The sequence below is a fragment of the Corapipo altera genome, unplaced genomic scaffold (genome assembly GCF_003945725.1).
Source record: "Corapipo altera isolate COAL_440 unplaced genomic scaffold, ASM394572v1 49, whole genome shotgun sequence".
NCBI classification, from domain to species: domain Eukaryota; kingdom Metazoa; phylum Chordata; class Aves; order Passeriformes; family Pipridae; genus Corapipo; species Corapipo altera.
This window is the reverse complement of record NW_020884879.1, coordinates 5701272-5727644: the sequence shown is the minus strand read 5'-3', so window position 1 is coordinate 5727644 and position 26373 is coordinate 5701272. Positions and strand designations below refer to the sequence as shown.

The following is a 26373-nucleotide window of genomic DNA, read 5'->3' as shown; positions in this document are numbered from 1 at the left end:
ACTTCACTGGTTTGTAGTAAGGTATTGGTGAAAAATACGGTATTGATGTTCATAGTCTACAAGAAAACTTTTCTGTCATTTTCCCATTTTCCTTATATATGTGAAAGTACTGTGACGTTGAAAATATTACATTTGCAGGTATTACATGTAAACATATTAACATCAGGCAGTCTGCATTTGCTATGGAAGCCTAAAAAAGAGGTTTTACTGCCGCCCAAAGATTAATCAAGAAGGTAATCACATCTTACTCCCTAAATCTTTCATTTTATTATTTTGAGATTTCTAATAGACACATAGTGTTATAATATTTTAATGACGTAGAGATTGACAGTTCTGTACAGGAAGAATTTTTAGATTTGGTTGCATAACAATGACTAGCTTCTAGACAAAGTTCTTAGAAATTCTGTGTAAATACAGAAACAAAAATTAATATCCCTTTGATTAAAACATAGTAAAATTTGTAAAATCGTTGTTAATATTCTGTCTTAGGAACTCCCAAAATTCATTTAGTTCCAAGGGAAGGCCAGGGACTTTTTCAGGCACGCTACTATTTCCCTTGGATAGTTTTGTCTTTAAAAGGTGAAACACTAAATTATCCACTTGGGAACAGGTTCTGAAAACATATGGTTCTTTAATATTATACACTGGACTCCAGAAGAACTAGACTTTATTAGTCCACTAATTTACAAGATTTCTTTCAGAGACATGGGAGATACTAAAGCATAGCCTGAATTTTACCAAATTTCCCTAGACCTCCTAGGTTCTGGGAAAACTTGTAGCTGTAGTCTAAGGCTGAAATGTTCATTATTACAGAAATCTTCCCAATATGTATTTAAGTTTCCTTTCCAAAGACAGCTTAACTAGCAGCAACAGGGTCTTTTTTAGGATTTTAATAAAAATAGTGATTCGGACGTGGGAAAATTAATCTAAACTCCTTTATGCTCAAAATATATTTTTTTCTACCTCAGACATTCATCTTTTGACTTAAACTGTTTCCTGTTTAAGGGGAGAAGAGCAGCAGATAGGTAAACAGATAACATGAAATATTTTTCTTTCAAAAATAACCCCAAAATTATTTACAATTCCTTTCTCTGGATTTTGGTGAGACAACTACTGGGACAGGTGGTTGCCCCCCACTGCCTGTGGTAGCACTTCACTCGCTGTTTCAGATTGTCAAGCCAGAGGGCTGCCCTTGCTCCTGCTGGGCCGACAGGCTCCATCCAGGGAGCAGACGATGGTGACATTTGCTCCAACTGCTCTAGTGGTTCTGCTAGCTCTGCTTTTCTGCAAGGGTACACATGGTTCTGCGACTGGGATTACACTCTTAAGCAGACTCCTCTACCTTTAAAAGCTTTTAGACTCTGACTTCTGCTTTAGAAGACTTTAAATTATTGCCTTAGACTAGGGCAGCCCATGGACATTTGGGTTTAATTAGTTGTCCAAGGCTTCTACACACTCTCATAATTGTAAACTCTCCTTCACTTCACCTTATAATGTGCAGGTGCTTTTAACAGAAATACCTCCCAAATACACCTGGCAACAACATACACAAATTGAATAAGTTTCAGGCTTGCTTGATGGTGGGGTTTTGTGCTTCTCTCTACTGGATAGCACTCATCACTAGCCATGATGTTTTAAACATGCATTTTAAAGCTGTACATTTAAAATATATTTGAAGAAAGATTCTGAAATATCAAAATCAGCCATCCTGTTGTTTTATAGTGATGAAATTAAAGGAAGTTCTGAAGGTCAAATATTGAAATGACAATATTCAACTAACTTATGGGTAAAAGTCTACTGGGCTCCCTTTCCCGAAGTTTTTTTTAATGGAAAAATAATGAAAATTAGAATAGAATTCTGTGCCAAAAATCAATTTAAAAATAAATCAGATTATGTCCTTGTAACCTAGATAAAATTCTTTAGAAAATTCTGTGATGGTTGCAATATTATACAATCAGAGAAAGTTCAATCAAAATCAGACTTAAAGGAATGGAAATTTTTCTTACTGCAGAAGCATACATTCAAAACAAATTCAGCTTCACTTGGTATCAGTTGATGAGAGTCAAACATTTTATTAGTCTTTAAATCAAGTTAATCCAATTGGAAACATTAAAATTATTATAAGAGCACATGAGTATTGCATTGTGGAAGCTTTACAAACAAATTGTAAAATGAGAGTTAGGAAAAATATGACTGAATTTGATGTATTCTCTGGCAATTAAGACAATATAATTTCTATGCAGAACAGTCTTCTGTAGTAAGTTAGAGGATGTGTTCTATTTAGTAATTATTTACATAATTGTTTTCTGTACAAGTCATTTATTAACAACCTATACTTTACTATAAATTCATTCAGCAAAATCCTAGCCACTAAAAACTCATTTACAGTTTTTCCATTTGTTTCACTGGAACCATAATCTTGTCATCTATTTTTTGGAGATGTTCATAAGTGAATGAGTCAGGGAAATTGTAGAAGTGGCCAATAATTTCATTTTTTAGAAGGGCGTTTGGCAGTAAGCGCAATCATTTACTTATCTGTCTAGGCTTCTCTGGATCGAATCATTAAAGAAAATCTGTGGTTAGTTCAGGAATATAAAATCTTTCATGACTACTACTTAAACAGTAAAAATCTAACAGAACGCTACAACAATATTATCAGGTTTCAAGCTGCTGCTAGAGACCATCAACAGGTAAGTGTTAATACTGCTCATTCAATTAATTGATCTCATCTCTAAAATTCAATGGATGCAACTATTTAATAACACTAAAATACTTCCATTAATACCTATCACCATAATTCTCCTTTTCTTCTTGGATATTTCACACTTTCATATTTTCATTTTTTGCTTCCTTGCTGTGGTGGGGTATTTTATTATTTTTACAGAGCAGTTCATGTAAGGTTCTCAAAATACACTATACATAAATTGCACTTTTGCATCTGAAATGTATTTACTGTTACATAAAACTTCTCCATAAAACACTTTTTCTGCTAATTGTGAGTTTTATGACATTTATGGTCAGACTCCATAAGCCTTTAATTCAGAAAACAGTCAAGTGAAAATCAAAAAAGGTAAAATCTATGACAATGGACTTGTATGATGGAGATATAGTGACCAGATGTAATGTTTTATTGACTCACTAGATACAACATAAAAGATTTTATTTTTTTAATTTAACAGTGCTGTGAAATCTGAGTCAAGTGATATTTTAGAACTTCATTGTGGCAATGACAGAAAAAATATTTCCTATTTCTTTTCCTTGTGTTTATACATAGCTCTCAAAATAAAATCTTATCAGTACCTACTGTAATCAATTAAAAATATTGTTCAGGTGTTTTAGGTTATTCCTTGATTGCCTTCAATGTCTACATTTTAGGAAATTAATATTCATTTAAGTCATGATCAGACCTTACCTTCATATCAGGAATTTCAGGTAAGAATCTTTATTAACTCAGATCATATACAGGAACTAGGTTCTGATATATTGGCATTTTACTCCATTTTCTGGATGGACAGTGTAGAAATGCTCAAATAAATACCTTAAATGTAAAATTCAGATTATTTGCTAGTACTTTACTCTTAGTGTCCATTGTATGTCTTGTGCCTGTAACTTCATCCATTGCTCATTTTTTCATAATACTGCAGTTAATTTTGCATTGCAAAATTCACTGGATTCAGTTTGGTCCTGATAAACATAAATAAGAAAATCCCTTCAAGATGTTCCTATTAACTATAGAGGTCTTCTATATTTCAGACCAAAACTCTTTTTAAGTCATATATTCTTAGGCATAACCGTATTTGGAGAAAAAGTTGGAGATTCAAAACATAAAACCCAAAAGAAATTATTGCCTATCTTTCTTTACCAAGTGAGTGTAAATTATGTTCTGTTGATATGACAGCAGAGGCAATGCTATGAGTATTGAAATGTTTGCTTAAAGGGACTGTATTATATCAGGAATATGAAGGGGTTTTTTCTGCATGAAGAATTAGGGCATGCTCTCTTCCAGCCTCTCTACAGAGAAATATACCTGTGTAAGTTTATCAACTGGACCTTTTATTTCTTTGGGTGTAAGAATATCTCTTTTCCACATTCTCAGAATTTAATAGTTCTTGGTAATATCTGCAAAAAAAGATTTTCCACTCAATAGTTTACCTCTTCTGGACATAGTATGGATGATATTATCATGCATCTCAATGATGTAGTCTGGAAGCAAAAGAAAATTGCAAATGAGCTGGCATATATTATTGCTTTTTTCCCTCTCAATTTGAATACAATAAAATAAACATAGTAAAATATAGCAAAATAGCAATGCAATACCAACAGGATCTAGTTTCATTAGCAATGTTATATAATAATATTTTTTGCTTTTTAAAATCTTGTTTATGAAGAAAATGGTTATGAAGCTCCTATTCTATAGGAGCTTATAATCAGCATTACAATACATATACCAAGCTTGAGGAAGGAATTAGCAATGGCAATGTTTAGAACTTTGGACAGTCCTCTGTGCCTTTCAGCAATGGTATGTGTATGAAGAATGGAAATGCTCCTCACAACACTAATTTAAGGATTACAGAGACAACCTAATTTCCTTTTTGATAACTCTTCATTTTGTTAAATGAATAACTAGTCCAACTAGTAAAATATTCCTACCATTCTCACATAAAGAAAGTATTTAAGAATTATGACAAAAGGAAAAACCATATTGATTATATACACTACCTATGAACAGATACATTTTCTTCTCAGGTTTTTGCTAATAAGTGAATTACATCAGCAACAGAAAATCAGTTGTGGAGGAGAAGTGTCAAAGTAACGATTTTTATTGGTGCTCTGCTATATATGTGCACTAGTACAATGACAGGAACATTCAAGAGGTGTGTTTATCCTCAATTCCTGAGAAGTTGCTTTCCTATATATATAATTACTCAAAATTAGAAGCCAATTTTTACTAATACTTATGTAAAAGCAAATTGACTTTTTTATTCAATTTTTTTAATTATTATTTTTCTTCCTTTTAACTGGAAAACACCCACAAAGTCTTCAAGGCCAGGCTCGATGGGGCTTTGAGCAATCTGCTCTAGTGGAAAGTGCTCTTGTCCATGACGGAGGGTTTGGAACTAGATGATTGTTAAGGTTCCTTCCAACCCAAACCATTCTATCATTCTATGACTCTAATGTTTCATTTGATCAAATATCAGTGCAGTCAAATATCACTCTGAACAAGAAAAGTATTTCCCTATAGTTCTTTCAGATACCCTTACTCTCAATTTGTTTTTCTTAGTGGTTTACTCTGAAACAACACTTCCCTCCACAAAGATATTCTTCATATATCCCTTACATCTATATTTTCTAGTGGGATGTCTGTCATGTTGAATGTGCTAGCTTCACTATAAGATGAATCACACATTTCCATTTTTTTCTAGATGACTTTGGAATAAACTCTAATAAGTCTTGATAATATCTTTAAAGGTATCCTATTTAGTACCAAATATTTTCCTTAAATATTTGGGTTTGAGTGTAGACACTGTGGGGGGTTTTGTTTGGTGGTTTTTGTTTGTTTGTTTTTCAATGCTGATAAGTTATTAGTTTGCACCTGTATATTGTGGTGTGGCAAAATCCTCCATGTATGAGATTTGTAGATTAGTATGTATGTGGTAGACAGCAACAAAATCTTGCTTAATACAGCTTCTTCCCTGCAAATATATAGCAGCAGTTTCTTCTGGAAGTCTCAATGCGCTAACATATTTGCACCAGGAATATGATTATGCTTTAAAAACAAATCTAGTCATTCACCATATCTTTCTTTTTGCACTGAATAATCTTAGAATATCTAATCAATGAGCAAAATTTGATACTTCTGATGTGTTGTGCTAATGTGTCAGTGGTTGTACTGCAGACATCAACTTTTGTTCTCATAGTTAAATTAAGGAAGTTTTCCAAATATAAAGGTATAGAATGTCATTATAACTTAAGAACTTGTATCTGTCCTTAATACTGCAAGCAGCATTGTCTTGCAAAACATTGATAATTTGGTTTTTTTCACATAACTTTTATGTAAAAGTTATGTGAACTATAATGCAAACTATAATTGCTTTAAAACATAAGGAAAATATTCATTTTTGTATTCACTATCTGCTATCTTCAGGTGGTCATGTTATAGCAATATTTTGGGGGGAGGAGGTCTATTGATTCCGGTTTATTTTTTAATTATTTTTTTTTACTTTCTGGATAACTGACATATTATTGCAGTAAAACATATGTAGGGTCAATTCATGCTGAATAGTTATTAGAAACCATGATAACAAAAGTCATTACACTTCAGTTCAGTTTTGACAGTAAAATTTCTGCAACATTATCACAAATCCTCATGCGTTAGTGCAACGATCCTTACTATAGTTTCGTAATAGAATCAAAAGACTGCTGTAGCATGCTTGATACAAAAAGTCATGCAAGTCAAGTGAAGTTCTTTTATGCTTTTATAGATAACATGTTTTCACGTCTTGCTCATGCACATATCTGAGTCTGAGCCCTCTTGGATAATTCTGTCTTTAGTATATTTCTCATCTGGGATATGACTGTTTTAAAATGTCTCTGTTGTTTAGAAAGGCCAAATAGAGCACAAAGTAGACCCAACAATGGGACAATTAATTCCTTCTGATTTTGTTGTTTCTGTGCACTGACCTAACAGAAAAAAAATTAGTTTTCTCATATAAACAAAAAATAATTTCTATCTCTAAATTGTGGTTTTAGTTCACTTGTCTGGAGATCTTGGTTTGCTTCATGTCATCACAGTACTAACAATGAAAGCATGGAAAAGATTTTGACAAAAAATGCCCCACCCATTCCCAATTCTTTACAAATCTTAAAGGAAAAATAAGACTCTCAAGGATTCAGTGTGAAAAAAAAATTATCATAGAAGGAATGCTTATAAAAATAAAAAAAATTATTTTTATCTATTTCTGAATTTAATTTTAAACCAGCTTTCAGAAACGTTTTGATTTGGAACAGAAATGGATAATTGAGCTGAAATTTGGAATTTGTCAATATAACAAGACTAGATAGTAGCTAGTAGGTAAAAATACATAATTTACAGATTTTTTAACTGAGATTCTCTCTGCATTTAGAGTTTTGATACTATAATACATTGACAGAATACCCAGCTTTATATGAAAACATGAGGGAAAAAGAGGTATCTTCAATAAACTTTTCATTATGTAAATTCACTAAACTTTCTTTGAGCTAATTATATTTAAACAATGTAAACGTCAAGTTGATGTTAGGATTAAATTTGAATCAATAACTTAATAAGTTCAAATGACTCAATCAGAAAATTAATGCAACCGGCTGCCAAACCAAATTATTATTCTGATAGCAAAAGGATGTTATCAAGATAATTTATGGAGAAGTTGGTCTCCTTTCCAGATGCATCAGTCACATCAGTGACTAATCAGGTCAGAGTTTTGATGCACAGTCCTGCATCACAGAATGCAATGAAATCTGTAGGATGTCAGTGTTAGTTCAATCCTACAGTCACCCAGAAGAAGGTGTCCCATTTCAGCAAGTGAAATCTCTTTGTTTTGGTTTGCTGGTTTGTTTTTTTACTAAAAGAAATGTAGATATTTGATAATTTGGTTAGACATTTTATGCTACAATTGAGGGTTTTCTAATGCCCAGAGAGTAAAGATGATGGAAAATTGCTGTGTTTTTTTTCCTGCATAGTCACAGTTATTTTAAGAACATTTGACCCCTTTTGTACCTCAGTGCCACCTGTGCTATTAAGACAAATGAGATGAATAGGAATATTAGTAGTCACAGTGTCTCAGGTTTCTTACAGTACACAGTTTTCAAAAAGAGGGATCATGGATGGTGATGCCATTGGGCACCAGACCTTGATTCACAAAACCAGCAATTTTGACTGCAGATCAAATATTCTTTCAGTGCTATATTGACACGAGTCGATGCTGAGAAGGTTGTGATGCCAGCCTTTGAGTTAAAAGGTATCAGGCAAATAAACAAAAATTATCTTTTGTAAAACATAAAATAATTTAATCAGTAGAGATTTTTTCATGTGTTGAATTGCTGCATATCCTTAACTTCACTTAGAAAGAAATAGTCAAAGAAAACTTGTCTGAGCTCTGTTCTTCTGCTAGCAGCGTTATACCTTAAAGCATTAGGTTATTTTTTTTTGTTATACCTTAACAGGTTCTACCTTTAATTAAAAGGAATCACTGTTTCCAATTATATCCCCACATCCTTATGGTTTTTCCAGACTCTATGCACCAGACTGAACAGAATAGGAAAAGATGGACTGCAGAAGCACCTGTCCTTTACCAAACAAAGTAGAAAGATGTGGATATTGTTAGCAGTTCTAGACAATCTATCCTAACACATATATAAATATTGTTGTGCCTGTATGCACAAATTGCAGGAAAGACCTGGTATGAGGCTGATCAATTCTTGGCCAGCTGGTGGCTGTGATCATCTGTCATATTTATGTATCTGTAAAAGCACTTTGTATCTGTTTAAGTAGGAGATTTGGCTTACACAAGTTTTGCAACACACTTCCCTTAGGATGTAAACCTTACCCTGATCCCTTTTTTTGTGAGACTTTTGTACTGGGAAATCTATATATGTTGCTGACTTGCCCCTAATATAACACTGGTTTGTTCTGTAACACTTTACAGAGATGTCAGAGTTATTACTGAGTCATAAATTTATTTAATCAAAAAAGACAGAATCAGTAAGCGGAATAGCTTCCATTATTAAATTCTACACTCTCTTTGTTTTTTTCTTTCAAATTTTTACTTTCTTCCTCTTATTTACATGTGAAGTAGCCAGGTTGAATAGTTCCAAAGTAGTAAATAACTTCCTGAAGAAATATTCAAAAGTTCAAAAATATCTATATCTTATTTTATCTACTTTACATGTTCATTTTTAACTGCATGGATTAATAGTCCGAGATTTGCACTCTTATTAGCTACATAAATTCATGTTCATTCACATTTACTTCAAACTTACATTAAGAGCATCATTAAGGTCACAGTGTCAGAGCTTAATCTTGCAAATACTTTATAAAAATATTTGGTGGCAAAGTAACTTGATTTAGTACTTAATAACTGACCACAAAACACTTACAGCAACCAACAAACAAAATGTTCTAAATTAATAATAATCATATTTTTGCTTTCCTTTTTAGTACATAAACAGTTATTAGAATCTTTCAGTATTATAAAGCACACCTACACTGTAACTCATCCCAAATGCCTTACAACAAGGGTACTTACGTTAAAGTCTTATTAGGCCTACATTTTCCATGCTTGTTTGCTTGAAAAACTTAAAAATTCTTAATAGTTTAACATATAAGATTAATATGCCTTGTTATGCAAACTGGTATTCTAAAAACTGATAGTGACTTTGTGTTGTGCCTTCTTAAACCTTTCTGCTCTGAAAGGATTATAATAGCATACATCAGCAAGAGTGGTCTCAGCTACAATTAGCTGGAAATAGTTTAACAAAATAATTCTCAACTGACTGTGCTGAATGTCTGTTCTTGGTATTTTGACAGGGAGTCTGTGGGAGGGTAAGATACTACAAGCTTTTTTTACTTAAAAAAACCACCATTCATTTTCTTTCAATTTGAAATGAGGAAAAAATCCCAACAATGTGCCGGCCAGCTCCAATCCTACTACATACTTGATAGTTTACTGGAATTATCTAAATAATCTCCTAGAGGATTCATAAAAAGAAAAATTTATATGGATAATGTAAGTCTGTGTAAGCAACCATCTCAAAGAAACTATTAGAACTGTCAGCAGTGTTTTTAGTTCAAGTTTGTACAGATAGATAATATCCCATCTTCTGAGAAGAACAGGTAGAATTGCTGTCTCATGTACTGAGGACAAGGAATATTATGAAAATTGACAGCACTATGGCTATCAGATTAACTTAAAAAATGAGAGATGGCTCACTCCAAAACAGAAATTTGGAGTGAGAAAGAAGAATCACTTTACCCTTTGAAAGAAAGGAAGAAAATGGTGCATGATATGAATCACATCATCTTTCCAAATCAGTAATTTTCACAAAGACATAGAAAATAGCCTAATGTAGATTTGGTTGAAGGCCTCATTAGCATTACAACAACAATGGTTGAGATCTTATGAAAAAGGTCTGTCTCACAACCAAGAGTAACTAAATGGTTTAGACTATTTTGGTATATGCCATGCATCAGTCTGCTCTGGCATTCAGTGTTCTGCTTCAGATGTGTATCATAACCACATCCTGCTTTGGAAATAATATTATCACTATTGTTCACTAAAACTTGTTCAGGTTCACTTCTGAGCACAGAAATGAAGGGCTGCCACAGACTATGCAAGAACAGTTCAGTGTTGCCAAAGGGCAACATCTTACCCCTGTTAGATACTTAACTGCCCATATATGGAATTGAGAAGGGAACACAGTAAGAACAGCTATGCCATTCTGCTGTCCTAGTAGTCTTGAAATTATTGAGATTCGAGCAAATCACCTTCCATAGGAAGAATGGCAGAGTCAGAGGGGTTTCTCTTGACAATAACAAGGAGACCAGGCAATGGCTCTCGGAAAGCATTACATTAATAAGCTGGAGGGTACATGGTTAGAGCATACAGTTTTGTTTGGAAACAGTAGACGAAAAGAATTTTTTTCACATCATATGTGCTTCCTCAGCTCACAGATGAAGATCCCTGACCTAAGAAAACAAGCAAAAAAGATGTAAAACCAGGAAGGAGTTCATGATGTTATAGGTCTCCCACCTGACCCTTTGTTGACAGCACTTTTCTCACCATGTGTAAGGTTAACCACTGAGATCTTTTAAGGATTGTTTTTAATATGTGATCAACCAATAAAATACAAAAGCACCTGTCCAGAGACCCAAGTGGTTTGAAAGGTGCCCAGAGTACCTGATTTTGAAGAGGCAGAAAAACAAAGAGGAACTTATATGCTGATGTTGCCAGTGTGGAACCAGTTCAAGTGTTTGCTAGGCAGACTTATAACAAAGTATCCAAGTACTGATAATTCCCAAGAACAGTGAAGGGTTGAAGCAGAAGAAATGGGGTCCACTGAAGAAAATGTAAAATTAGCAATATTGCTGATATTGATTCCTGTCCATAAAACAACGTCTGATGGGAATGAGGGAAACTGTCACGATGTTCTGAATCCTCTACTGTGTCCTAGTGACAGTGAGTCAAATTCCTCTTCAATTCCAGCATACTTTGTCACTGGCATTTATTTGCCATGCTAGGAACTTTGCTCCTACTCCCTTGGAGAATTTAAAAGTAGTATCTGATGAGGTTACAATGTCTGGACTGCAGCTTTAGTGCACCATTACGTTACATTTACTGTAATTATTTACAAATAAATAAACCGTAGAAAAGGCTGGAATAAAAGAGTATGACAGAAAAAAAATTGGGCAATTTTTTGTAATCTCGCTCTACCACCAAATGGGTGTAGCAGAGCTGTGCAAGTCAGTTTTTAGTTAGAAACAAATGCTAAGAATTCTTCAAATTTGTTTTAGGCTAATCTAAAACTAAGATTTTCAGAATTTCAGATAGAGAGAAAAAAGTGTTGTAGGTTGGAGAAAACAAAGGTTTAGCTTCTGAAAATAATCAGTTTGTTTTGCTTAGAAATGAGATATTTGCAAACCAATGGGTAGATAGATCTACAGAAAACATTTGATGTTTTCCAGCAAGGGGAGATAGAGTACTTCTCCACTTAAATGTCAGTAATTCTGGTGCTCAGTATCCTCCCAGGTTCAAGTATCCTGTTAATATTATTGGAAATAAAATTCCCTCATTTCCCAAGAACACCTGCCTGAATGATGAGGTTACAAATTATCCTTGGCTAAGTCTGCCTTGATTTCTCAGTGTATTGTCACACACTGTGAATAATTAGCTTTGAAGGAGACAAAAAGGATGAAATGGTCATTACGGTGTTCATCTAACAGTAGAATCCTGGCCTGAAATAAATTTTGAGTAAATTATGCTAAAAGAAGTAGTTTCATCAGTAACGCTGAAGGAAGAAGCTCCAAAATAATGTAGGTCCCAGATCTTGGCATGCAACTGAAAGGTATGACATCTTCTTTCAAATCTCTGCTCTAAATGAGACTGAGAGTGTGAATTTGAGCCTTCCACTTCTTGAAAACCCTTAAAGCTGGGATTTTGCAGAACAGTCCCTCTATGATTTTCGGGGCTCAAGCTTTTATCCCTTCACATTATTACTCCCTGTCAGGGAACTTCCAAGGGTGCTGCCAGCTCACTGCCAGCCACTCCTGCTTTTTCTGGTTCTTCTGCTCCTACCTGACCTTCATAGTACAGACGAAAGATTTTTCCTTACTCTCTGGATACAGTGAGAGTGCGGTGGGATACTAGGACACTTTTTAAGGTGTCCCAGAGGCCTGGGTTTTAGTTGCAGTCCCCCTTCAGTGAAGAGTAATTTTGCCCACCTCCTTTAATATTTTTTTTTATGCCTGGAATTAGGCTGAATCTGTAATAACATTTAGAATATTAAAAAGTGAGAACACAAATACAAATAATGTTGACTAAGAATAAAAGAAAAGCTGCGTTTACTCCATTTACACTGCAAACTGATGTCAATTCTTGTCTTCAACTAGCTTTCTGCTTCCCTCTGAATAAGGTGGTTGTCAGCGTTTTAGGTTTTGTGAATGTTCCTCTCTCTTAGTGTTACACCTTGCGTGCTAGAGTCACTCATGTTTCAAAACTTCTAGGAGGGCTAGATTTAGTATTTTCCTTTAAATAAGCAGAACACATGACCCAAGTTAATAAACGAAGCTTTATTAGAATAAAGGCTCTTTATACTCAGAAGTTCCCTTGTATACTTAACTGGTTGGTAAACAACCCTATCCTTCAATGAGGTGTGAAATTCTAGCACCTCCCTTTTATGGCTACTTGACATTTTACAGCAGGGATATATCTTTCAATCAACCTGACATGCCATGTCAACCTTCAAATTAAAAAGAACCCACACTGACATATAAACAATTAAGTTATTTGTAGCCTATTGCTGCTTCTTGTTTGAAATCAGACATTGATGGCAGTGAGCCAGTCTCGGGGGGAATGGTTTTGGAGTGAGTGATCCCCAGTTTCTTTGGCAAAGTGCCATAGTACAGCCACAAGGGGTGAGGGATAGATGAAGCAGCAACACCTATTTGAAGTGAGAAAGGACTGAGGTTGGATGCAGAATTCCACCAAAACAAGTGACTCACTGAAAATGCTCCTCCTAAGTGTAGATAGTAGCCAACTTTCATGGGGCCTCTCAGAACACAGTCCCATGACAGCTTCAGCAAATCTAAATTACTGCAGCTGCAGTCTGGCTCTTCCCTCATACTGCCTGGTCTGGGTACCAGCCTGGAGACCTGATATGGCAGAACAGTAACGGGGCAAATCAGGTTTACCTGCAGTCACACTGACACTAAATGACAGCTTTGCCAACTCCCTTTCCTGCATGTCCCCTTCTCAAGACAAACAGGAGTTGCACTGCTGGGCATCGGGTGGATGCTGGAACCACCAACGCCCTGGCTGATACCTTCACACACTGCCATGAAGCTGGAACTTCACACACTCTCTCTCATACCTCTTTTTTAAATAGTCCTTATATAGCCTTTTCTGTAGAGCAGTGCTAGTAGAACTTTTCGATCTGACTAGCAAGTACACTCAAAAAGTGTGATTCTATCAATTCTGAAAGAAGATGCAAAGATCCCTTTGTGTGTCTTGGTAGTAGAGTTAAAATGGCATAAAATTAAAATATATCTATTTATCTTAAAGCAAATAGAGCTGAGGCCAAGTGTTTCCTGAAGAATTTAAGGTTTACATTAATATAAATATTTTATTAGAAGTTAAACCAGAAGAATGTAAGGCAAACCACTTTTCCTTGCTTGTCTGAAGGAATTATATCTGCTACCTTGATCTAAGAGGTCTTTAAGATAGGAGTGTGATGTGTCCCCGTCGCAATACAAAGATAGAAATGAAACAATGATCAAGGCTAGAAATCCACTTCTCTAGTGTGAAGCTGTAGAATATTGATTCGTGCTCTTGGGTATGATTCACTGCAAATCACTATAGACAAACCCAGACTTTGAGATTTGTTGAAATAAATGCATTGTATAAATATCTAAAAGTTATCTAGCTCTTTTAATATAAAAAAGTATTCACAGTTTCTCAAAAGAATTTGCTAAATTAAAACTGAGTGACTGAATGTAAAAAAGAGGGGAAGAATGAAGAATTATAGTATGAAAAAGCACCAGAACTGATTTAATTTCCAGAGATAAACTGTGTTGATGCAATTTTACTATCTATTTCCCAGAAACCCAATGCAATTTTGTTAGTCCTAATACATTTTACCACTAAATCTAGCCATTCTTGACATTGATTTCAGTGCAATTTGTGCAATAGGTCAAGTAAAGTGGTGCTTATTGACTGCTGATTGCACGTTTTTCCACCCGAAGTGTTATTGTTAATTGACATGCTCTTTCATTTTTCTGAGATAGTTTTTACTCTATTTAATAACTGCCTAAAATTCCCTCTTTGTAAACTAGGTCTCTTTCATGACAAATATCAAATATAGTTTTGAAAATCAAATAAATTGCAGACATTAATTTGTTTCTTCAACAACGGAACATTAAAATAATCAGATTCAAGCTACTTTGTCAAACACAATTTTTCTTTAGTGTTAATACATGCCGTCTGCCCCTAAATAAATCACCCATTTCTAAATGTCTTGTAATCTTGTCCTATACCATTATTTCTAGTTATATCATTGCAAAAGAATGCTGGCTAACTCTAATGGCCTGAAGTTTTCTGAATAATTCTCTTTCTCTTGACATATTGCAGGATGCTCTACCTCTATTCCTAGGTGATTACAGGTCTTACGTTGCAAGATTCTTTATCTCAGTTTTTGGAGAGCATAAAATTGTAAGAAAGGCTATCTAATTTTGGCCTGTTCCTTTCCATCATAAAGCTTTTCCCTTGTATTTCAGAGATTGCCTTCAGGAACTTTTTGATAATTTGGTAATGGTGATAGGGATGGTAGTTAGTTTTCTGATGTCAGGGCTGCATGCCTAACTTCCTTCAGGTAACAAGAGCGAACTGGCTAAAGTAACACATCAGAAAGAAGCCCAAACATAATTTTAAACAATAGCAATCTGATTTCTCCATTGGTTAACTAGCAGATAGCATAATTTTTTCCTCTTATTCTTCTTTTGAGAAGTCCAGTGTTGATCCCTCTACAATTCCATGTGTTTGCTTTAATTTATTCCGCATGTGTGTTTCTCTATTTCTAAGGTGCTCAAAATGGCTGTAGGAAGACAGCAACAAAGGCTTCAATAAAAATTTACTTTTTTTGAGATGTCATATTGGATGTGCATCTTCTTTCAGATCCACTGAAATAATGACTACTTTTTGTCATCCACAGAAACAGACTCCTTTCTAGCACTCCTCACATTACCCTATGACTCTTGAGTTTCTTCTTCATGCTGGAATCGCAGTAATACTCCTCTCTGAGTTGTTCTGGGAATAAATTGACACAGCTAGGCATCAAATCTCTTACTTTCTACCTCATTCTGTGGCAGGCAGAGAATAGAAAAAAAAAAGTGTGAATTGAAATTTTTAGATTACATAGTCAAAAAGATCTACACAAAGGTTTACTCTGTAACCATGAAAGTGCTGACTTCAGTAGAGCTGCATAACTTGCAAAACATGTTTTTAGATCCACGAGCTTTGTCAGTACTCTTGGCAAAGTTTGGAAACGTTTCCCAGTGCTCACTCCACAAGGGAACCACCTTCCTGGGTACTTTTGTCTCCTATACAGCCCTCAGAGAGCAGGCAGCTATCACCAGCCTGGTGAAAACTCAGGCCAGAGGAGTGGTAATTGGCGCTCTAGAAGAGGTTCCTAAACCAAAGAGTAGAGTTTTTAATCTCTTGACCTTAAATGGTTATGAACACCTCATGATTTCTATGCAAAGTCCAGGCTAGTTACTTTAAAAAAAACATAGAATCATAAAATGGTTTGGGTTAGAAGGGACCTTAAAGATCATCTGGTTCCAACACCTCTGCCATGGACAGGGACCCCATCCTACAGATAATTTGGTCTCCAAGTTGTCATTCTACTGCAAGATATATGTCAAGAATTGTACAGACTCATACTTCTGTAATAGTTCACTACACCAAATATGCTCTGCAGGTATCCTACACTCTCTTTTGCCACTCTCATATCCCTGGTCTGCTTTCCTTAGTCCAGCTGAGCTCATCAGACTAACACACAGAATACACAGACACCTCTGTGTGGACTTCTCTAAAGAAACGGGTTTGCACAGGTGCAACTGGAAAACTCTCAGGGTACCTGGGAGGGTTGTGATGAAGCGCCAGATAGAAGGAATCCAGCCTGATTTGCTTAACAACTGTTGTTGCTGTAAGTTAAGAAAAAAATCTATAAATAACAAAATATTATGTTCAGTACATTTGACTCTAAAGTCAATGAATGATATAAAATATTGAGTTAGGTTTTTTTCCAGAGAATTTTTATTTACAGTACTAGTGAATAGTGTCCTTTGTGAATCTGATTAAAACTGCAGTTTTATTGAACAGAGGAAAACTTCCTCATCTTGAGATGTAACAAAAACAAATTCACATCCACTCCTTGCAGAAATCTCTATCATGTTACACAATGCACATATTTGGAAGATATGTTTCTTTGGTAGTATATTATATATGGAAATAATTTCTATTATATTATGTATGAAAATTATTTCTATTATGTTTTTCCTATGTGTATCTGTAAAAAATATATATACCATGTTATATAAATATGTACAGTGCATACTATATAATATGATATACATATATATGTGCATATATATATACATATGTATATATAAAGCCTTCTAGAGATTATATTAATTTCATTCATCAAATTCAGACTAAGAAAATTGTCAAACTTTGTTTACTAATTTCATACTTATCTTTTCTTTTAATATCCTGTCTTGGTTCTCTAGTTATAGCATAGACGCACCTAAAGTTTGCTAGAAACATTTGCCATTAGCTTCTTCTAAAAAAAAAATTAAATTTGAGGATAATCCTACCTCCAGAGCTTATTCTGTTCCTGGCCATTGACTGTAACAGTGAAAGGCTCATCTGAAAGCAGTGGAGCATCCCATCTAAAAGCATAAAACATATTACATTTCATGAAAAAGCTAATTCAGATTGTTTAATTCTGGTAATATTGCCTCTGTCACCTTCAAAATCAAAATGTTCTTTCCTGTTATTATAAAGAAAACAACCAAATTGCTTAAAAACCCATTTGAATACACAGCTGCCTTATGTTGCATACTAATTTGATTAAAAATGCTTGTGCCTCACCAGCACTTTTTTGCATAAAACACACTAGTGAATTTAACAAAGGAATATAAATATATTTTGGTAATTTTGATGATAGAGTGCGCTATAGTGTCCACAATACCCCTGGACCGAACAAAGATCTCAACGCGGTGTTGGGAGATGTTAAACCGAATGTCTTGCCGTATTTGTTTGCTCAGTGCTTTGGGCACTGTGCCAACCTCATTGCGAATAACTGCATTAGTCAAGTGTATCCAAATTATTACAACACAGCGTCCATCCCAGTTATTGCTGTTGAAGCGTTTTCTGAATCTTCACATCACTAGAAACATTTATTTGAGGGGAGAGCTTTGCATAAATTCTGGACAACTTTAATTTTAGACAGAAAATCTTAACATCTTTGCAAGTTGCTTGTTATTCCTAGAAAGACTAATTAAGAAGTAATTGCATTATTTTTATTTACCTATTTTGAACACTTACCTAAAGTGGGGAGCTTCCATGGCAGTAGAATGAAGAAAGGAGGACCCAGAGCAGGATTCATTGTATTTATTTTTCAGTTGCAGTTGATAAAAGTAAGTATTGTCAATAGTGATCCCACCTCTACTAGTTTAACTCCTTAATTTAATGATGATGCTGCAATAAGTCTTTGTTGATCTCCATTTACCATGCTTTTACAAGGGAGATAGCAGATTGTATGTATTTTAATCTTTACTTTCTTTGAGGAGATCCTCCTCCTAGTTCAGAGATGTCCAGTGCCAAAGTGTGTCTGCAAACCTCAGAACATGTACCTTCATGTTTCCACCTTTGCACTTCAGGATAGCTCAGGTTCAGGTGCTTGGATGGGTTCCAAAACAATGAAACAGTATTGAGCTTTGCAGCCATTATTGGTTCACTTCTCCTCCCAGTTGTCCGTTTGTTTTACTCTGTAATTTCCAGCTCAGCGTAGTGCTGGCCAGGGGGTATAGATCTGACAGAAGTACTGGAGCTGTTTCATAGCTATATGTCATGCAAAAGATGAAGTTTGATCACTCCTGTTGCATACAGTACGGCTGGCAAGGCAAAGAAATCTCCCTCGTCCTTGGTTTGGAATTATCATTTCCTTCTTTTGTGGTGGATGGCAGTATTTTTTTTTCTTCATTATCCAGCCACAGTGAAGGAAGATTTCAATCTGCTGCATTGGTCTTATGTCCTTAAGCTTTTATTCTGGACACGAGGTCCATCAGTAGTCTGTATTTTATTAAGCCCTTTGGTTGAGAGTGAAAATTGCAGCCTCTTGGTTACCAGTGTATATGGCTGAGTTTGTTGTAGCTGGCAGTTTTGCACAATGTACCTTTTTTCCCAGGAAATTATATATCATCCTGCCATGACAATCTAAATTATCATCTACTAATCTTGGTTAAAAGCAAGAAGTGACAATAATTTAAAAATACTTGACATTATATTGAAAAGCAAAAATCTCTAAATTTACTGTGAAAGAAAATTTTTAAAGCCATTGACTTTGAAACTTTGATATTTTTCATCATACGAGAAACATATTTTGACATAGTGTATTGTAATGCTGTATTTAGAATATATCATTATATTACATACAGTATGTTCATGTCAATGTTTTTATACATTTTACCGGTTCAATTAATTTAATAAAAGCTAGATACAATGAAACTTTCAGATATTATCAAAATTTAATGGGAAAGCAGAAATGGCTTTTGGAAATATTGTCGTGTAAAAAAAGATAATATAACAAAATCCTGGAAGAATACTCCTTTGGTGGAAAACTGAAATACTAAATGATCTTCCATCTATCTTTAATAATTGCTAAATACACTTTTTTGCTGCTTTTAATAATAAATGGATGTTCATTTTGTGATGAAATATATAAATAACAAAATATTTTAGAAACTTAAGCCACTGCCTTCTGTGTCAACTCCAGAACAATGTTTTCAGAAAACATTTCCTCTTTCTCTCGCTAGGATCAGTACAAAATTACAAGTTTTAATGACAAACTGCCACACACTTTTCCCCAAGAATAAAGTAGTCCCCATTTTTCACAAACGAACATATTGTCCATCAGCTACTGAATGGTGACTCTCTGTGTGCAGTTCTGCAAGCAGTAGCAGGTAACCAGCAGTATGGTAAATTATCCTGCTATGAGTGAGGGATATATGATTTCCCACTCAAGTGTGGATGCACCTGCAGTATGGATAGATTGAGAGAGTTTATGTGCACATGCAAACCATTTAACTAGAACCATAAATACCATGTCTTATGGTGCGATTGGTAGGTCTACATAGGCTTCTAAGCTATATCATGGTGTTTCTGTACCTGCCTTAAATTGTCTCACATTGAACACTTGTTTCAAAGTAAAAGAATTCACAGCAACTAAATGACAGAGCAGCAACGCATTTCATGTGTCAAAGCCCTCTGACACTTCAGTTTTACATACACTTTTTGATCTTTAACATTAAATCATCCATCTGTCAATGTTGTTCCCAAGTCAGAAAATTATTCTGTTAAATGGTCGGAAACTACTTTTATTTTATTTGTGCAAGAATGGACATTTTTGAAAGTTTCTTAGATTTTGGTAAGACTGGGGAAAGAATTAAAATTGGAGTTGCTTTATCATGAAGAATTGCTAGCTAAGTGTTGTTTTGCAGTGGATTGTACTATGGTGATGCCATTGATACATGCATTTTTGAAAACAACTGCTCATTCAACCAGAGTTTGGTCTGCTTTTTAATAGCTTCCTTGAGCAACCTGAAGTTCTATCTATGTAGTTTATTACCTCCTTAAATATAGTTTCGTTTAGTAATATTAGGGTTTTTATATGACCAGAAATGTCAGAGTAACTAAGACAGTCATACCCTTTTTAGGTCTCTGAAGCACTTGCAGTGTGCATAGTCCCCAGTGCCAGTGTGTGTGTACAGTTTCCCCAAATGTGCTGGGAAGGCAAGTGGCAATGATAGCCTTTGGATCAGAAAGACATACAGGTAGAATGCAGACAACCAGCTTTCTTTCATGTTAACATTTTGACATTCATCAAGATGCTTTACATTCCTTTCTACCATTTGGAAGATGCTATACCCACTAGATATTTCAAATTGCATTCTTTCTTTTAAGGAAAGGAACAAAAGCTTAGGGCAATTGATTTCTCCCCAGTGCTGTGTGGAGCATTCTGTAAAAGGGATTATCTTTGATTTCCTGAGTCAATATTTTGTGAACATATTTTCTTCCCAGGAAGGAGATATTGTGAAGAAAAACACTGACCACAAAGAAAGAGAGAAGCCTGCATCTCCTTGCAAAAAGATTTAATGTGCTACAGTTCTGACATACCTATACAGCAACACATGAAAGGGAGTTAACGAAAGATACTAAGTCAATGGACATAAGATAAAATATGTTCCCCTTTCCTTCCTCATACATATATTTCTATTTAGATGCAAGGTAATCAAAGTATAGCAAACAAGCCCTTGAGAGAATCTCTATGGTACTTGAAAGATCTTCAGCTACTCTGAACCTCTGTGTGAAGCCCAGATTCCTGCAGCCATAATTTTCTTCTAGTATTAAATGAAGAGACAATTTTAGTACAGAATTATTGCTAGAATGCTGTAATTTTCTAAAATATTGCCCATGATCATTGAAAGTGTTGTCAGCCACTGAATAGTGACTGACAATCAGTTCAGTGAAGTCCAGCTGCTGCTTTAAGTCTGGCATTGGAACATGCGCTCTGGGACACTGGGACAGGTACCCTGCAAGGGTATTTTATTAAATTAACAGTAGTGAATGGTGCATAAAATTGTCACTAGGATGAATTTATTATATTATAATTTTATTCTCACATTATTCTGTATGGGGTGCTACCCCAACAGAGTTTCCAATTCAGTAGTATGCCTGAAGCCAGGGGCTTTATCAGCAGCATGTCAAAGGGTGCTGGCTCTCATTCATATATAATTTACTCTTATTACACAAAATATTTCTATTTTTCTGCACTAACAGTTGTATATTTTCTAATGAAGGTTTAAATCAGCTGGGAACAAGGGTATAAATAGAGTTTCAGTATTTTGTGCCAAATATGGATTGTTTGTCTTCCTGTTAGTTATGGATTGTGAGTGTATTATTGCTGAAGGAAAATTTTTGGGTTTTTATTTTTTTTCATGTATTTACGTATCATTTAATATAAATTATAGAAGCTTTTCAAGTGTTCAAAATTAATTATATAATTAGAAAAAATGTCTGAGATTATCAAGAAAACCATATGAGCCTACCTAGTCTACCCAGGTCAGCTTCATGCTTCATTGAACTTATGAAGGTAACTCTGACAGTATTTTGGTATTTAGTATTTATTAGCTGGGTCTAGATAAAAGCTACATAGATGCAAGATTCCATAATTACATCTTCTTTTACAGGTAATATTTAATGAAGTTTTGAAATTTCTCCCAATATAATTACCTTTACTTGTATCTGCTATTTTCATTGTGTCTAATTACAAAGTCCTATGTTGCTTGTGAAGTGCTTAGCAAGTGTTAGTTACTTGCAGAACTGAGGACTTTTTAGTTTTTCAGGACATATACACTTGAGTCCTTCTTTTCACATGTCTCTGGGAAAGCTCCGGGTGAATTGCCTCTCTTTCCCAGCCTTTTTGGGAAAGGCAGCCAGTTGTGACTGTTGTATATGATGATGGAGTGTTTGATGTATGTCCTTCTTGATATATATACTGAAACATTTCAGGTTTATGTTCCCATAGTCATGTAAACTCTCGTGGTGCTACGTATATTGGGAAGTACAGAGTTGGACCTCACTATATTCCAGACTGTGCCTGAACTTCGTGGTGAAAGAAGATTTCTGCTCATACTGCCAGCTGTTGCAGTACCTTAAAATGACATCTGAAATTAGTAAGGAATGATACTTTTTGCTGTAATGTGCCCTTTATTGTTATTTGTGTATTATCTGGTTTGACCAGTAACTTATAAAAGAGCAACTCATGGCTTCTGTTCTTTTTTCTGGGCTTTTGATCCTTGTAAGTCCTCATTCATAAAAGCTGTGATTAATCACTGCTTTTGTTTTAAAATTGTCAAAAGATAACCTAATTTTTTTTCCCCTTGGAAATTCCGATGGATGAGCCTGTTGAATCAACAGTTAGGTTCTGCCTCTTTCATCCCATTATCCTTTTAAATTGTGTCACCTCCACTGGATTGATAAAGGAATTATTCCAATGCCTACAAACCCCCACTTTTTCAACATTTCCCAAACAAAACAAAAAATTAAAAACACTGTTACAGAACTCCCACCCAAATATAGATCTTTGTTACCCTTAAATCAGTATATTATTCTCCTGAACGTGCCCACCAATTTTTGTATAAGCATGTCAGTAACAATATTAAGATGGCTTCCTCCTGAAAGTGTGTTACCATTATCAAAAGACTCTGAGAAAGAGTTCAGAAAGCCAAGTACCTTTATTAAAAGTCTTCTGAATGAGCTAAATATCTAAAGAAACTGAGTATACTTGAATATGAAATGTTTTCCTTTGAAAAATTGCAGGTTTTCAGAACTGAATTTTTCATAGGACTTTACTTAGAAGCTTTAACTGGGACATGCTCTTTGAGCCTTGGACAGTATTACCACTCATCTTGAGCTGCCAGCTGGGACTTCAGCATCTGTCCCAAATAATCTTGGGTTTTCTAAGTCCATGCTGCTGAATCTGTATGGTTAGATTTTTATCATTCTCTTCTCTTGAAGCTCTACTGGTGACTTTGTAGTGCATGAAAATATCCATGCCTGCTCTGAATTAATGCAGAACAGAGAACCTGAGCTTTGATAGTCAATCTTAAGATGAGTGCCATATCCAGTGGCTGGTTGACTCATGGTATAAGTGAACCCCTCTGTTAACTGAGTCCCCAGTTTTTCACATATGTCACCCTGGTATGAAACAGGAGAATGTTTAAAATTGTGACACAGGAAGGTTCTTTCCTGTACATCCCTAGTGCTGAGTTTTACTTAAGATCAAGGGCTACCCTTTTTAAAATGTAAATATTATAATATTTTTCTGTCTATGTGTGTACACTTTAAGCAGAAACTGACATATAAAAAGCTCTCAGTAGCTATGCAAGTCAAAACATTAAAGTTTAAACACTGAAAAGTATTCATCAGTGCAACTATTTTGCTGAGGTGATAAATATAATTTAAGGGAATATATTCGAATGAAGGCTATCATACTGTGTTGCTATCAATTTTTATATAATGAAAGAGATTAAATGAATCCTTGCTAATGCATTATTGGTATGTGAAGAACAAGAAGAAACAAATTACACACATTTTCCCACTTAATTATTGTGCTAGACACATTGTCATATCATTGACCTATTTGGTCATGCCCAAGTTAATCATGCCTGAACCTTTTCCCAGTGGGAAATAAGCTTCTGCACTTCCTGTCTTGCAGGAATATCAACTAAAACTCAGTCACATATGCCCGTAGTCTGATCACTGCAGCCCACCGTAACCGCTGTCTCCAGCAGTGAAACCGCAGTCTGCGGCGTGCCCGTGAGAGTCGGTGTCAGAAACCCATCACTTCCCGTGTGCCTCCACTCAACTCGCTCAATCACTTACTACATTAAATTATAACAATCTCCGTTTGCAAAAGCATTCCCCTCCTTTTTTTCTTTCCTTTTTTTTTTTTTTTTGTATGGTTGTTGTTTGCAGGGAACTGTTTTGTCACACTGAAATAGAGTTTATGTGCAGTGACAGCCTAATAAGCCAGCAACTTTAGTCGCTTATTAAAGTCAAGCATGTGTCTTTGTTTCATGTTGCTAATGATGTGGAACCGTGGAGGCCCGAGTATATTTCGTCTGGACGGTGTGGGAGCGAATGCTGAGAGCTCATTACTTGGCTCCCCATTGGAATCCTGCAGGCTTCTGCTCATTGAGGAGACTGTGGGGGCTTTGACAGAATTATTATACTGAATATTTTTAGACTCATTAACTATATCACCAAAGCAAAACATCTCCTCCTTAGATGCAAATGGCTGCAGCTACTGTGGCTTTGCTTTAGTTATTACAGAAAAAAAGGATGAAGCTTGAAAACAACTTAGGGAAGGGATTTTCATGCCCGAATGTTTGAATTTGTAACTTATATTGGGAATGTGTAAGCCTTTTTTAACACATTTAAGCCACTCATGCCATTTAAAAATGCATATATTCAGTTTCATGTGGTAAGCAGTGCTCAATCCTTTAAATTTAGAAAGTGCCATTGAAGTACACAGCAAAATAGAAGCTTTTGAAATTCCACTTCCTATTCCAAGGTGAAAAGATATAATGCTAAAAGCTCATGTTAAAGCAATTACAGATGCTTCAGTTAAGCCTTCAAAGATAAAGAAATTCAAAGTTAATGCTAAAAATTCTGACTTTCGTTTCACCTAAGTACTGGAACATATGTACTGTGCTGTATGAAAAATCACACACTTCTGCAGGCTGTACAATTCCTAACCAAAACAGAGTGATTTAAAGATGAAGAGTGAGACAAAATTTTTAGCCTAAGTCTGAATTTCCTTGCTAAGATGGGTTTAAGTTGGTACTTAATGTTACTTTATTGTAGCTTTTTGAGGTTTAATTGAGACTTAAGATGTACTTGAAGAAAAATATGAATACCTTAAAATTAATTCTTCAGAGCAAAGGACAGAAAATTACATTTATGGCTCCATTTGTTGGAAAAGTGAGGTTGGCTGTGAACTGTATATTATTTCACCTTCTATAAAATGATATTTTGATTTCTTGATGAGGACCTTCTCTATATGTTGTGTACAAGCTTGCCTTCTATAAATTATCAGCCTGAGTATTTGCCCAAGTACATGCACACTCAAAAAATCTAGAGACAAGTGTTTTTTTTCTCATAGTGTGTGCAAAATTTCATTAGGATTTTATTCTCCAAAATTATTGTAGGTGAAAAAACAACTATTTTGATTCCTAGGAAGAACGACATTGCTTTTATTTGTGGTTCATTTCCTGCTGTAGTATTCTCTGACAACGGTGACACTGTCTTTATACATCAAGAAGTTCTTCTTTCTATGACTGCCAGGGACTCTGGAGGGAATACTTCGTATCTGAAACGTTTTCCTTTGGGATTTCACTATCAGAATAACAGTTCTGATCAGCGGCCCATTAGAAAAATGTTGGTTGGTTTGTATTTTTTTCTGAAGCTATGAAAAAGAATGGTTAAAAATCTGACAGATAAGAAAATTATACTGAATTGAAGTTGAATTTTTTACCCGTAGGAACTTCATATTGCCCCTCAAGCAGTAATTTATTAAAGGTGTAAGGGGAGTTCTGAAGTTAAGCTCTTTGAGTAACTGCAGCCTCAGGCAGCATGGGTGCAGTTTTTCTTTGGAGATTTTGCAGTTCCTCTTCTTACCAGTTTGTGGCACAATGCTATTTAATTTAGATGTGGGGCAAAGCTTTAGAACTCCAGCTCTTCGTGCAAGGTACTTAAACATTTATATTCAAGCACCTAGATAATAACATCCCAATATTTCCTGGCAAAAACTAACCTTTCTGAAAGATTGGATTATAAATATGAGTCCCAGTAAGGAAGCGAACTCTAAAACCAATGGCCATGGTTGTTCAGCAAGTAAGATACTCTTCCTTAGAGCTGCAGGTGACTTTTCAAATTCACATGTAAATACTCTGTCAGGAAAATTCTCACCTGCAGAACTGGTTCGCAGTTGTGATTTCAGATGTTTTGCAGTAAAAATAGCCTGAAGCCAACACACCTGTCTAGATACATAGATGATCCACAGGAAATTGAACAGACTTGAGCTGTAGGCATGCAAATGCAATTGTTTCATTTCCTGCAGACAGCATTATAATCAGATTAGTAGATGTAGTAGTAATATAAACAGATGTTAACTATCAGTTATTGTATTTACAGTTTTATTTACAGTCTTGCATTTCTCCAAAATAAAAATCACTGTGCAATCTCACTTTTTTTTATTATTATTATTTTAGCTATT

At 35.1% G+C, this 26373-nt stretch overlaps 1 protein-coding gene across 1 annotated transcript in view; it reads left to right on the top strand.

The window, feature by feature from the left end:
• The window catches only part of CCDC178 (coiled-coil domain containing 178), a 151770-nt gene that overhangs the window by 91889 nt on the left and 33508 nt on the right, over positions 1–26373 (top strand). Inside the window, 1 exon segment of the mRNA XM_027638911.1 lies at positions 2544–2690. Within this exon segment, the coding sequence (XP_027494712.1) occupies positions 2544–2690 (147 nt within the window).